General features: G+C 42.3%; 1 protein-coding gene across 2 annotated transcripts in view; it reads right to left on the bottom strand.

Annotated features, from left to right (window-relative positions):
- The window catches only part of EPHA4 (EPH receptor A4), a 202,412-nt gene extending 189,376 nt beyond the window's left edge, over positions 1-13,036 (bottom strand). Inside the window, exon 1 of one of the 2 annotated variants that reach the window (XM_042878583.1) lies at positions 12,926-13,036. In XM_042878583.1, coding sequence (XP_042734517.1) covers positions 12,926-13,009 — 84 coding nt within the window. In that variant the 5' untranslated portion in view covers positions 13,010-13,036. The remainder of the gene's footprint in view (positions 1-12,925) is intronic. The other variant, XM_042878587.1, reaches the window with a different exon arrangement.
- Between the last annotated feature and the right edge of the window lie 1,320 nt (positions 13,037-14,356).

Genomic DNA, 14,356 nt, shown 5'->3' with positions numbered 1-14,356 from the left:
GGTAAAGTTTTAGTGAGGTAACCAAAATAAATAGCAAAACAGTGTTACAAATATCACAACTGATACAAAATTTAAAAGAGGAATGAAGAATTCTGAGCACATTTATTTCTGTCGCTGACTTGTAGCCCAAATTGTGATTTATCCTACACGTGCCAGGAAATATCCTATATATGTCGTTTCCTTGAGAGTACTGACAGAATAGGTGGAACCAGACCTACTCCTTCCAGGGGAGCAAAGGCAGAGCAAACTAAGCAATATGACTCAACTGTGGCACTCTAATTCCCAAGCTCATAGAGAAGAGGTCTGGGCAGCAGCTCAAGAGGTGTGCCAGCCAATCTTTGTCTGTTTTAACAGGAGCAATTATTCCGACATCATTGTGGATGAACTCTTATGAAAAGGTTAGACACAGCTACCTCGGTGGCAGCACCAGTTGCTCTGAGCTCTTTTTCAGCTCTGCAGATGTTATGCTGATGCCAACATCATTGCTTCAAAATGGTACATGTGTCAGAATGAAGTGCCATTTGAAAAATGTAATTTCAGTTCTTGTTGAAAAGGCTCTTCATCTTTGTTTAAATGCCTACTTCTTTCTTCGTTATTCATATATGGCACGCCAGTTACATTTTATCTGAACAATTCATCTGGTTCTCAAGTCAGATTTATAGTATAAACTTGAAATTGTAATAAAGAAGAAAAATATATATGTGGAAGATGTCACTCAACTTGATTCCAGAGCAGCTTTTTAAACATGGTAGCAAATCAGTTCTGCAATCCACCCTCACACAGGCAGCCCCAGTGAGAAGAACCTGGTAAAGAGCAATGACATTGGTAAACTGTGCTGGGAACTCAGAGAGGACACATTAACTCTCATCTGCGTAACCAGGAAGGTCACAACAAAAGCTTTTTTAAATGCAGCTTGGTAATTAATACACATTAAAAAAAAAAAAAAAATCAGAGTCAGAAAACTGCATTTAAAAAAAAATGAAGTCTGCCATGAAAAAGAGAGATAGTTGCCTTATGCCATCAGAACTGCTGTAATAGCTTTTCAACTGCTGTAAAATAGCAACTAACCTTGCGATGGTTTGCTTGTTACAGTTCCTGCCCCCCCTCCCCCTTTTTTTTTTTTTGCAGATTATTCAGAATATTTCAGCTTCAGGGAAACTGTCCTCATCATCTTTCTTTCCACGTGGAACCAGCTGAAAGATATTCATGAAAGATTCACTAGGGCCAATTTTCTATGAGTATAAGCAACAGCAACATCAATATTTCAATGTCTAGAAAATGTGGCTATTCTCTTGCCTCGAGTAAATTGTTAGAAATCATTGTATTTTAATGAATTCTCAATTTCTAGACAGATTCTGCAGATACCTCGCTTATGAAAATTCACACAGAGTTTTCGTTTTCTAACAAATATTTGGGGACAACGAATCTGCTAAAGTTTTAGAATACACCGATGGAGGTGTAGGTAAAAATGCAGTGCTGATCTTTTCTTCACAGTCCTTGCAGACTGCTAGTTTCCCAGGCAGTTTCAGCTGTCACAGTTGCTTAGAGTCCACTGAGCTGTTTTTAGTTACTCATTCAAATATTCATAAGAACCGAGGGCTGCTGTTTGCTGTCTGGTAACAACTTCATTTTCTGCTCATCCTGAGCTCGTCCTTGCGGGCTGCCTCTTCCCCCTCAGATTGGCTTGCCATTGCCACGTGGCCCTTGAAGGGTAATGGAGTTTCCCTGGGAGCAGTCGAGAGAGGCATGTTCTACCTTTTATCTCTGCATGGCTGGACAATGAAAATAATTGCACAAGACAGTTATGGATTACAAAAGAGACACGTGAAATGATCAAACCTATATCAAGCACCAGTTTCTCTGCTAGAGAAAGCACATCCTTTAATTATTCACCTTGTGGGACACTCGCACCTCAGGATAGTCACATTCTGGTGCAAATATTTACTTAACAATATTGTACTCGAGCACAGTAATGAAAATAGGTGTAATTTCATGCAGCGTTCTCAGGAAAGGCCGATGGACTGTGACATTTCCCCACACGGGGAAATCACTGGAGTGCAATGCTTCTATTATTTCATTAAAAGTCCCACTAAATGACCCTTCAGGGCAGTACAATTTTGCATTTTTAGCTCAAGGAAATAGCTGAAGAGAAAGCCACAACTAGCGCCAGATAATAACAGCATGTTGTAGACTTTCTAAGACAAAATTCCAGGTGAAACACAGGAATACCAGACACGCTTCAATTAGACCCGTAATTACAGGAAGCTCTGCAGCATGCTGCAGTGAATCAGGCTGCTTCCACTCTGCCGGGCGCTTCCAGAGTCAGAAGAGAGCAGAAATCCTGAGCACTGCACCTGACCATCTGCAGAACAGGCTCTGCCCTCATGTCTGTGTGCTCCAGCCCTTCCCCAGCCAAAAAGCTTTGCCCTCGGCTTACAGGTATCTATCTCCAGCATAACCTCCCTTACAGAAGACAACGTGCCCCATCTGCTCCCCATCTCCATGCAATTGCTACTCAGAACACGGTCTTTAGAAGAGGGAGTTTTAAATGAATGTAACAGATGAGCATTTCCCTGGGTATCGTTTAAATCACTGCTGTCACTTTCGGGGTTTTTGTTTTTCGCTTGGTTTGGGTTGAATGGATTTTTGGCTTTGGTATTTTTCACTTTCTTTTTAATGCTAGTGTTTCATGGAGAAAATGCTTAATTTCTGTCAGTGCAACATACAGGATATATAGGAACTTTAGAGACCATCCTTTTAATTATGCTCACATGTCATTTTCTTTAAAGATCATCTATTTCAAGGCTCAGATTGAAGGTCTTTATTTACACGCTTCCTGAACTTAAGCACATAATAGCATTGGACAGCAGTGAAGTCTTCTGGATAAGCTACACTAAAGGACGGAACAGGTACAGCATAAATCTTTTCTATTTGTCCCGTTCTACTTCACATCCAAAGAGGAGGAGGGAAAGAAAAAGCCCACTACAATCTGGCAGGTTAGGCACACAAGATGATTGTTTCCTAGCTGGTGAATGATAAAGCCATCTTTGGAATTAAGTGGGGAGAGAGGAAATAAAAAGGCCTGCAGCACCATTTATTTACATTAGAGAAACACTATCACAGAGACTGTTAAGGTACTGTCAGCGTTTCTATTACGATCCCATATTTTAAAGGCTTATAACCTGGCCATGAGAAGTCACTTTTAAAATTGAATCCAGAATATAGACTGCATTTAGCTGCAGTCTGTTTATTATTGTCACTAGGTGGATACCAAAATATGCCAAATAGTACAGCACAAAAAATCAAACAGCTACAGCCAAATCAAACCTGGGTGCACTGATAAGCTACTCTGTCAGCATCTCAGGCTCAAGTCACTCAAGTATCCTTCCTTCCATTGCCTTTAACACAGACATTTAAAAAGTCTGATACATTTCATCTGTTGTTTTCTTTCTATTCCAGTTGTTACTATAGATTCCATTCAAAATCAAGAAAACATTCTGAATGAGCAAACCATGCAAAAGCACTGTAACATAAAGGAAAAGAAATACGAAGAACAAGCAGCTTCTGCAGCACCTGCACAGCCCGTTTGTTTCTTTGTGGAGAAACAGAGCAGGAGCTGTTTGTCGGAGCAGAGGCTGGGGACATAACTCTACAGATTCTGACCTTTCCTGAAACCCTCAGCTTGTCCCCCTGACTAGTTTGCCTTCCAATGCTTCTCTTTTTCGAGGCTTCTGAAGAGCAAAGGTTAATGAAGTAATCTATGACTGAACGCTAACATATGCTACGTATGTCCAGAAAAATGCACATCCCATTTTTTTTTTTTTTTTTTTACATTTTTCTGGAAACAACTATGGTCTCTTATAGCTGCAATTTTGAAAGAATGCAATTATGGTATAGAATTTCAGCTACCTTTGGGCCGAGGCCTCTGGAGACAGACAAAGAATTAGTGTACTGTTGTGAGATACATTTGCGAAATCACGTTCCTCCAGCTTTTCTAAAGCTGAGTACTCCCCCTCTGCTAAAAAGCCTCTTTTCTTCTGTTTGCAAAAGTATCTGTTAGCCATCTAAAGGCTCATTTGCAGTTTCTAACAATCAAAAGTCTAGGTCAGCTAAATGGGCATTAGCTAACACAACAAAAAACTGCTCTGCCGATGACAAAAAGTGTGAACCGGAAAGCAAGCAGGGAAGGCAGCAGATGGGCGGTGCACTGCAGAGCAGGAGCTCTGTGCGAGCAGGGCTTTGCTGCCGGCTCGGTGTGCTGCGTGCCCAGCTAGGACGTGAGCTGAGAGAAAACACGAGCAGGGAGGCCGGACCAAAGGCAGCTGGGCAGCTGTAGATGACAAGCATGCCTAAACATGCCACTTCCATCTGAGCAGACTTGGCGTGTGTTAAAATCAGTGCCGTTTGGATTCTTCCCTCAGCACGCCTCTAATGGTCCGTCCATGGATTAAGCTCACTTGCAGCAAGACAGTCCAGTGTTTTGTCTCTCGCTGCGGAGCCAACAGGATGACCCAGGAATGCACGTATCGTGGAGGCCCTGCTCCAGGGTGGCTTAGACCCATCTTACAGACAGAACAAAAAGGTGAGAAGAAACCTCGGGTTCAGGGTCATTGATCATAATAGTCTGAACTTCAGCCACCAAAGCCATCCACTCTGTAGCCAAATGGTCCCTAATAACTATTTTAGCTTACCTAGAGTTTCAGCATTCATTCAAGTTTACTGACAGCACTGATGTTTCTGCTATCTAACAAAACAAAGTCAATTACTATCATTATACTGATGAAACTTCAAGCCAGATCCTTAACGATATTTTGATCACACGAGATGGCAGAGTAACTTCAGCATGAGGGGTCATCAGGCAGGAAACACACAGCCATTACAAGCAGTGAGTTGGCTGTCCAGGAGAGGGAAACTGACTGCTGAGGACAGTGTATCTTTGCAACGCCCCAGAGAGCAAACCCAACACCTAATAGAGAACTAAGGCAAAAAAAGAACACTAGCTATCTTTCACCAAACAGCACCACAAACTGCTTGAGCACCTTGCCATGCTTCAGCCTGAAAGAGATCCAGATACAGGCTCACCAGCTTAGGAAAGAACAACGTCCATCCCTTTCACTCACTTGAGTACAGCACAACCTATGTACAACAACAGCCCTTCCTGCGGCCTCTTCCTGCATCCCCAGGAGAATTATTTTTACCAGCAGCAGCCTGCAAAACATTCTCTTGTCCTTTTCTAATGTTTCAACTGAGAAATGCAAAATTATGCACCAGCAAGATCTCTAAAAATTTATTTGCAAGAATATTATTCATATATAAGAATACATTTATATGCAAATGTAAGCATCTTACAGGTCTTCTCATTGATAAAAAAAAAAATTAGTATGCTATTATATATGAAGACAGGAGCTGCCATAACATTTTTTTGTTTCTTATCTTGACAAAAATTAGTGTATTTCTTTAATATTTCCTTTGCTCAATGCTGTTACACATGCAGCCAAGTAGCCGCACACTGGATGAGAGAAGCTTTGTATTACACAAGCAAGCACAAGAAAATGAACCCATTCTGCCTTGTGAACTTTCCACCCAAAATTCACTTGAACAGTATGCTCATGGGGAAAAATACACTGGCAGTGTTTTAGTATCGAATTTGCAGGGAATAGATATATCAAAGTGTGTACACTGTGAGCAAAAACAGGGATGATTTTTTTTTACTAAACAATAGGAACAGTGACAGAATAATTATCAAACCTTCCTACTTAGTAAGGATCTCTCTTTAAAGGGTGAATTACTACATCAGGAGTGAATTACTGCAGCTACATTCGGTTTTTTTTCCCCTACGTATTTCATCTTGAACTGGGCACTACATCGGCACAGCATTACTGTGTTTAACAAAAAAGCAAACCTGCAGTATGTGGAACACTCCCAGAAACACTGCGTGGGTCGGACTGCCACCCCTTTGCTGCCATTCAGCACAAATAGCCTCACGGAGGGCAGCACTGAGTACAACGCGCACAGTCAGGCGGGCCGGGGCCGCAGAGCTGTGTAAGGGTGCGGGGGCTGAGCCCGCACCGCGCTCACATCTCCTGCAGGGATGGATTTCGATGAGTGGAGCCCAGTGCACGCACTGCATTGAGCTGTGCTACAGAGCTGCCCGCAGTCCCCGCGCTCCCGGCCCGCAGCACTGAGCGCAGGCACGCAGCCACCCGCCAGCTGATTGTCTGGGCAACAAAGGGTTTGCTTAGCGGCAGAAAACGGAGCCAAAAAAAGAAACCCAACCCACTGGTTTCTCTCAGTGGTCATTAAAATAACATTCACAATAAGCACGGTTGGTTCTATTCTTGGTGTGAAAATAACCCGAGTAGAAACGTGACATTTTCCAACGTCAGTAGATCCTATGGCACTCCCTGACCCAGAGCAAACATTTCATTCTTCCTCCTGTGCAGAGTTTGTCAGCAGAAGATGAAGGATTTTCAACCTGATAACTCTAACTGAAATAACGCATGTCCCTTCTTCCCACACCACACACCTTCCTCACATTCAGCCCGATGCTTAAACACATTTCTCTAATGCAGAGGATGCTTTGAGAGATATCTTGTTTTCCCAGGGCTGAGCGCCTGTCCCAGGGGCCGCCTTAGCCACGAACGCTGCTTCCCCCTGCACACCGGGCATGGGGAGGGCGAGCAGATCTCTGATCTACTTCAAGCCTAAGCACACACAGCAGCCAGCCTTGCTGAAGTCGGTCAAAGCCACTTTTTGAGTGCTGCTCATCAACTAGTCCCCGCCATTCCCCTGCAGCAGTTAATCTCCCGCAAGGTGCACCTGACACACAAGTGAACGTACCGTGGTGCTTCAGCCCGCACCTTGCAGCGCTGCCCTGCCCGCGGCTGACAGCGGGGACAGAGAGCGCCGCTGAGCTGGAGCCGGGCGCAGGACGAGCCCCCGTGCCTCAGCATTAGCCCTGACGCGGCGGGACGAAACGGAGCCGGGCCGTCGCCAGGGGACAGGGCAGCCCCATACGGATGCTGTGCGGGGAACGGCTCCCCCAGCAGGAGGAGAGCTTCAGGAGGATCGATCCTGCGTGCTATCGTCTGCCCCGGTACCTTTCCAGTTCCACCATAGCTCCTCATTTCTGGAGGACTGGAGGTTATTTACATACTTCACAAGAACCAAAGAGCAGGTGATTCCTTCTTTAAGAAAAAAAACCAAAACATCTAGCAGAAGCACGCCATGACCGCCGTAAGTCATACACAGTACGCATGATGAGCTCTTCTACGTTTCAAAGTAGCAACAAAATCCCCAAACAAGAAATAGCAAATTACCATTGGGATCAGTTTTATTATTCCAAGGGGTGTTTTTCAACCACAGAGCACTGTGGGCTGCCCAGGTGTGATGTGCTGAGGTGAGGGGAAGAGCATCTATACGGACAGAAAAGATGTTTGCTTTGGAACAGCAGCAACCCAGGTTTTCAGAAGCAAGGAGGATTTATGTAAAATTATCTGTTTGTTCTTAGGTTTGCCTTTCGTACTTCAGTTAAATTCCACTTCCTTTAGTCCCATGCTAAGCTGTTCCACCCAGATTCAGAAGGGACTTTACTTCCCTTCATTTTGCACGTTTTGAATTATGCTGTTCTCTCACTTCTGCATTACCAAACCCAGTCGCAGCTGAACAGATGCAAGAAACCTGACGAGAGACAATCTGCAGACAGCTCACCTTAAGTAATCACACCTCTCAGAGAGCTGAACATCATAGCAGAAACTTGTTTTACACAGGAGATTCAGCACAAAATAAGTACTCTGAAAAGAGCCTTGGAGACCCTCGCTTCAGTATTTGTATGCTGCTCATTGAGTGTTTTACCACTGCTGCCCACTGTGCCAGACTCCTAAAGCCATTATGCAGTCACCAGTTCTGTCCTTTTACAGACCAGGTCAGTCTTCATCAGAAAGCGTTCCATCAGCTGAATATTTCAAAGTTTTCATTACCATCATAAGGAAGCATTAACAGTGATAAAAAAGTCAGTCAGCAAAAATTCTATTACTTCTCTTTTAGTGAATGTGATCGTTACATCCTCACTCAAAAGTCCCTCATTTCCTGAGGGATCAGAACAGCTATTAGCTGAGAAGCACAGAGCAGGTACAACTGACACCCATTTAGGGCATAATCCCATTGCCATAGAGAAACCCTGCTGAAATCACACCCTGAATAGCTGTTCAGGGAGGAGGTTCAAAGTGTACTTGCTTTTGTTCAGATTAAGAATAAAAAGAAGTGTAACAAAGATGGAGCCATATAACACAACCCTTCTCTTATGCTTTCTCTCACATTTTGTCATTCTGTGCATTGAAAGTTTATTCTTTTAGCTGGATTACTTAAATTGCACAGCGTTCTTTAAAAATGGCTCTCCACATTTCTCTCCATGGGTTACTTTGAAGCACAGCATGTCTATTCTTTCAAACAGGTTCGCTCTCTTCACAGGTGTTCATTAAAACACGCTCCACTCTAATCCCCTTAGCACTGAGGTATGCAGCTTTCATAAAGGCCGTGTGCCAAACCAGTACTGCCAAACTGTTCAGTGCTGTAAAATGCAGGCTCTCAGAAAGAATGTCTTCAGCTGTCTTAAAGACCACACGTGCTCATGCTGCAACAAATACTGACCTACTTTGTTATCCTGCTTTTAAAATGCTCTTTGTCTTCGAAGCTTGCAGAGGAAGAACAGCCACTCCAGACTGCGGTCAGTTCACATCTCTACTTGCTGGTGAGAGCACAGGTTGGAAAACCCACTGCCCTATAAATAATAGAGGCGATGCTCTCAGCAGCTCGCTTACTGAAAAACTGACTTCACAGGCAAGAAACATTGAATGAACAACCACCTTTTTGAGTGCTTTCCTCACTATCCTTGGCACAACATGTGGCACAAAAATGTAAGCTCCCATTCATCATCCTTCCCAAACTTTCCCAGTCCCCATCAGCAAGCACAACAGAAGCGGATCAGGAGATGAAAGTAGCAGGCACTTAGGGCTCCTGCATGTGCCGCTGCAGCTCTGTGCTTCCAAGTGTTCATAATTCAACAGACACTCACAGATCTTGGTGAAATGTATTCCCTGTAGTCAGCAGCAGGAGGCAACCCAGATCAGCTTCCAGAGCATCCCTCTGCAGTGCACATAGGCACGCTTTGAGCTCTTTGAAATGGGGAATTGGTCTCATTTGAAGTACTCTGGGCACACTTCTTTGAAGATGTCACTTAGCAAATATTAAATACATTCCTCTAATTTGGGGAAATGAAAATTCATTTTACCAACAGAGAGATTGGAATGCAGAGAGACTGCAAAATTGTTGGTAGGAAAGAAAAAGAGAAAGAATGCCTTCGTGCACAGGAAGAACAGCAGCGACCTGACATGGCATCTCACTTCCAGCGTGTTGTTTCTGCTCAGTGATGACTATGAAGGATTCAGAAGAAAACTTCAGTACTGAGACTAGCATTTCTCCAACCCCAGGGCTACCTACCAGTAGAGATGCTCAGGCCTTGGTGTCACAGACATGATTTCTACCTGGTCTGGTCACTGAAGCAAGTAAGATAAAACTGTGATGTAATGCTCACATACAAACGTATGTTGGACAGCATTAAGTAAATTCAGACATGAGAACTGTTCCTGTTGAAAAAATTCACCACCAACAACTGACTCTTCACTACAGTTTCATGCAACCCAAGAAAACTTCTCAACTGAAACAGAATCATGATTCATTCTGCATTGCATTCTTTTAGATGTACGTGTAAAATAAATACAGCCAGTTACCTTGTAACACTACCAAATTCACACGAGTTGAATTCCCAGTTCTATGAGAATGCTTTAAGATGTTGCTATCTTACTACATTTACAAAGTAGAGAGAATTGACTTTTTGGTCTCTTAAATGTTGCATAGTACTGCAGGTCAAGAGAAGATGAATATGTTGGTTTTGAAGAGGGCTGTTGTGCTCTAGTATCTCCTATAAGAAACAAGCAATTGACATTTTAGAACTCCATGCATTTCATGGACATTTTGCCATAGGCTCCTTAAACTCAGACAAATGGGTGCACTTCTCATTATCAGTTCTGTTTTCCTTTGTGCACTGACAAACTAGTCTTCATATGACTGTGTGTACAGGAGAATAAAGCAAAACAAAAAGTGCACAAGCAAACATTGGGGGATACAAACAAAACTTTCTGAATTCGATTAGATTAACTTAAAAAGAAGATTTTAACTACTACAACCTTTAAGAAAACAAGCCAAGGCAAATAGTTCTTTTTACTCCTGATGGGAATAGTTCCAACTAAGAGAAAATATTGACTTTGCCAAGGCAGCTTTGCAGCATAAAGTGCAGAACAGTACCTGCTGGCCAACAGCCTGCATCACGCACCAGCACCAATAATAATGCAGCAGGGCTCTTGTATTAAGAGCTGCCCTAACCAGGTCATGCTTTTGTACCTCACCCTTCAGTAGTGTTTTCTGATCTTGTCTGTTTAATCTGATTATTGAATCAAAAGTGTGAAATCATCAATCCAACCAGGAAAGAACAAAAGTAAAACGACTGCTCCTTAGCACTATTAGTTCACAGAGCTCACGTTCATTAATTTTTTTCCCCAGTTTTGCAGATTGTAGAAGTACATAAACATGCTAAGGTTCTTGATGTTAAGCCAAAACATAGCAAAAAATATTTGAGAACCTCTTTGCTTCATCAAAACTCACATCTTTTCTAACTTAGAAACATGCATGTTGGTTTTGCTTCTCAAAAAATTATATTCAGTCTGCTCAAAGTGATCCAGAATTCATTGGAAAATTGGTAGGAAAAGATCTCTCCACAACAATCCACTTTTTTAAAAAAAAAAAACAAAAAAACAACATCAGCATAGAAGAAAAATCCCCTAAATGATAGAGCTTGATAGCCTCTAATTTCTAATAAACACATAGAAAACGACTTGCCTCTCTTAGGCAATGAGTTTGAATCTATTATAAAACTGCCGATAACACATTTTCCAGATAAATGTGCTCCAAATTAGAAGAAGTTTTCAAGTCATGGGAGAGTTTATTTATTTATTTGCACCAATTACTTCTGAAATCAAACTGCATCTACTTCTCATTCTGATCTCATTAGCACGGGGCTATCAATCACTGCAGTGTGTGCTGCTATTTGACATACGATGGCCTAAACACACAAACTTAAGCAAGATAAAATACCAAGTCTCTACCCTTCCACTGGAATTTTGTTGCTGTAGCTGTCACTTGAAATTATATCTTTTTCTTTCTTAATATCTTACTGAACAGCAAATTAAACCATATCTCTGCTATTAGCATAAATTAAATCAACTGACCTTTATGCTCTATTCAAACAAAACATTGACTTAAAAATATTTAAGAAAGAAAAGCTATGGATTCTGATGTTCTGTATAATTTGATGTATATTTTCAGAGCCTCAGGAATCAAAGAAAAGTAGCTTTATACATATCAGTTAAATGTTAAACTCCAATTATTGACCAACTGTTTCTCATTCAGCAATAGAAGTGCAGAAAAAATGAACAGCCTTCAGTAGGATCAGACAAAAGTAATACGTACATCTTATTTACAGAGTGAATGCAAGTCTTGTACAGCGCTCAAGTTCCACGCGCACCTGAAGAGCTAAAGTGGTCTGACATGGAATTTTGACTTTCTGTGAGGTCCTTCCTTCAGAGAGCAAGTTTTACTAAGTACTAAGGTACAAGGTACAATCTCAAATCAAAAACAACACCTGCAGCAGATTTCTGTTTTTCCCCAAGATAAACAACGATGGTACTGTATGGGTTAACTTCAGGCATATTCTGCTTACACAGCGAACCTGGTGCTTTTGTGTACCAAGCGGGAGTCATCACCTCCCCAAACCTGTATTTATTGGTTAAAACAAGGACAACACACGCATCAATATCGTGACTATTCATTTTGTCAGATTAAATGCCCAATTTCTAAGAAATTTTTACACCTTTACTGTCAGGTTCGTCAACAAATTTGGCAGTTCTTAAGAAGTCCCTTTGTAAACAGTAAAATCAGGGTTTAGAGAATGAATCCTTCATAAAGCAGCACCCTCGTTTCATGCCAGTGTGGAGCTGCACAGTAGAGCATGCTCGCTAGCAACCCACACCCTGGCAGTTTAGGACATCCTTCCCAAAGATATTCCATTAATTTTTATAGAGGAAATCTGCATTTTCACACCAGTGCAAGAAAACCAAAACCAGCCAACCTTTGGCTAAAGTAATTACAACTTTTGCCTAAAGAAACAGAATATTCATTACATGGCATGTATGGCCAGAAAGGGAGGATAAAGGCATCTCCCCCACGGGCTGCAGAAACTTAACAGGTTATAATGACTGTAAACCAATATATTCTCAATACACATCTTCCACAGTTTCTACTTTTTTTTTATATAATTATTATTCTCATTGACACACATGGTGGAGCAAAAGGGGGCTCCTTGGAATCTGTTCTACAGATAATTGTTTCAAGGGGCTCCAAGAGAGCCTGGAACTAATCTAAAGCTGGATACCTTCAGATTTTCTATGGACTGCTTTTCTAATTACAGTAAGAATAAACATTTTCCTCCTGGCACTTTCCCACCAAACACAATAGAACCACCAATTCTAATGTCACCGTCCACTCATTCTGCAAATCTCATTCTTGAAGCAAGAGAAAATTATCATGTGTTTCATTTAGCACAAACCAAGCCTTTCCTCCTTCTATGCAGCAAGTAGATTTGCTCATTATCTCCCCCGATCCTAAAGAATTACTGAACTTGTTTATCAAAAACACTTGCTATCACGAGATCAGAGTTTGCATGCTGGCAGGAATCAGCAAATGTTGAGCCTTTGATAGGACAATTCCCACCCATACCTCTGAAGTCAGCAACGACAGCAGCTCTGCCACCTACCATGTGAAGCACCAGGAAATCCGGAGTCCTTCGCTGTCTTTGTCCAAGCTGAGCTGCCTGAAGAGAACTAGATTCACCCTCCATCTTCTGAAGACAAGCAGGCAGAAAACTTGTTTTCTACAAGACAAGAAAGAATTGGAGTTAGCCTTGCTACTGAGTGGTGGCCAACTTCAGCCAGGCGATACAAACTCAAAAAGCAGTGTGTGCGGGAAACCAGGACAGAGGGAAACTATTAGTCAGCTCATTTCAGCAGAACGTAGTAGTGTTTTGGTGAAGATATTCTATACTCCCTGCAGCTGCTAAGACGTGCTCTCCCAGAGCTCCAGCTCTGCACAGTACTTGCTGACAAGTCCCAGCTCCTCAGACTCAGTGCAGTAGGAGACCCAGTCTTGCAGTCCCACTGCCTGCTGCTCCCCCGCTGCCAGCCAGCAGCAGGAATGCCCTCACCCACAGCCCTGCAATGCTGTGCCTGGCTGTCTCCCAGAGCACCCAGCTCCACTCTGTGCAGGAGGGGAAGCATTAGGAAGCGACTCTTCCCTACAGATACACCCCTCAAAAAAAAAAAAAAATATATATATATATATATAAAAATATATAAAAAAAAAAATATATATATATATATCACATTTTTTGATACATTTATCTTTATGCCATCAGAGCCCACAGGGGGCAGAGACTAAAATGATTGCAAGGCAGTTACTCCCCTCTCTGTGTGGCCTGCAGCCAGGAATACACTAGCCCCACACCAATATTTTGCTTCATTTGAAGCAAGCTGCAGTTCGACCAGCTCTATTCTTTAAAGGCAGGGATCTGCTGGTTTTAATCTGTTCCAGGCAGCAGATGAATTGAAAACAAACATTTATGTTCCTACATCAATTTTGCAAGTTTTCTTGGCTTGTCCTAAAAATTAACCCTCTCTCTGTGTTCCTACCAGCCTAGATCCCACACGCGTACAGCCTCACCTAAGACCTCCCACCTCCCTAATTCACCTGTCCTCTAATCCACCAGACCTCCAGCACAAAACACCCCAACTAGAGAAAGCCTCCAGCTAACATCCCCTGAGATATGCGTGCAACTTTCAAAGTGTTAAAATTACCAGTAACAAAAGCATTTCAACAGCCATTTTAACTACTTCTTCTACATGTAGGCATATTGTATTAAATATATTAAATATTAAAATTCAAAAAGTGAAAGAGAAAGAACGCTACCAAAGAAACGATGGCTCTATACAGAATTCTCTCTGTAAGAGAATTTTTAAAGATGACCCTTATTCTCAGAAGTAGGGCTGCTAATGGGGCTTACAAAGCTGTCTGTGGCTGGAACACAGGCATCCTTGCCCATCCTTGTTTTTTGGCTTGATAAAGTCACGTATTTACAGAATGAGTTCTCACTCGTCCTGTGACACACTGCTGCAAAGGCTGCTAGTCAAAG

The sequence above is a fragment of the Lagopus leucura genome, unplaced genomic scaffold, assembly GCF_019238085.1.
Source record: "Lagopus leucura isolate 7727_CA_CO unplaced genomic scaffold, USGS_WTPT01 Super-Scaffold_100021, whole genome shotgun sequence".
Lineage (NCBI taxonomy): Eukaryota > Metazoa > Chordata > Aves > Galliformes > Phasianidae > Lagopus > Lagopus leucura.
Note: the sequence above shows the minus strand (reverse complement) of the source record. Positions and strands in the feature narration are given on the sequence as shown.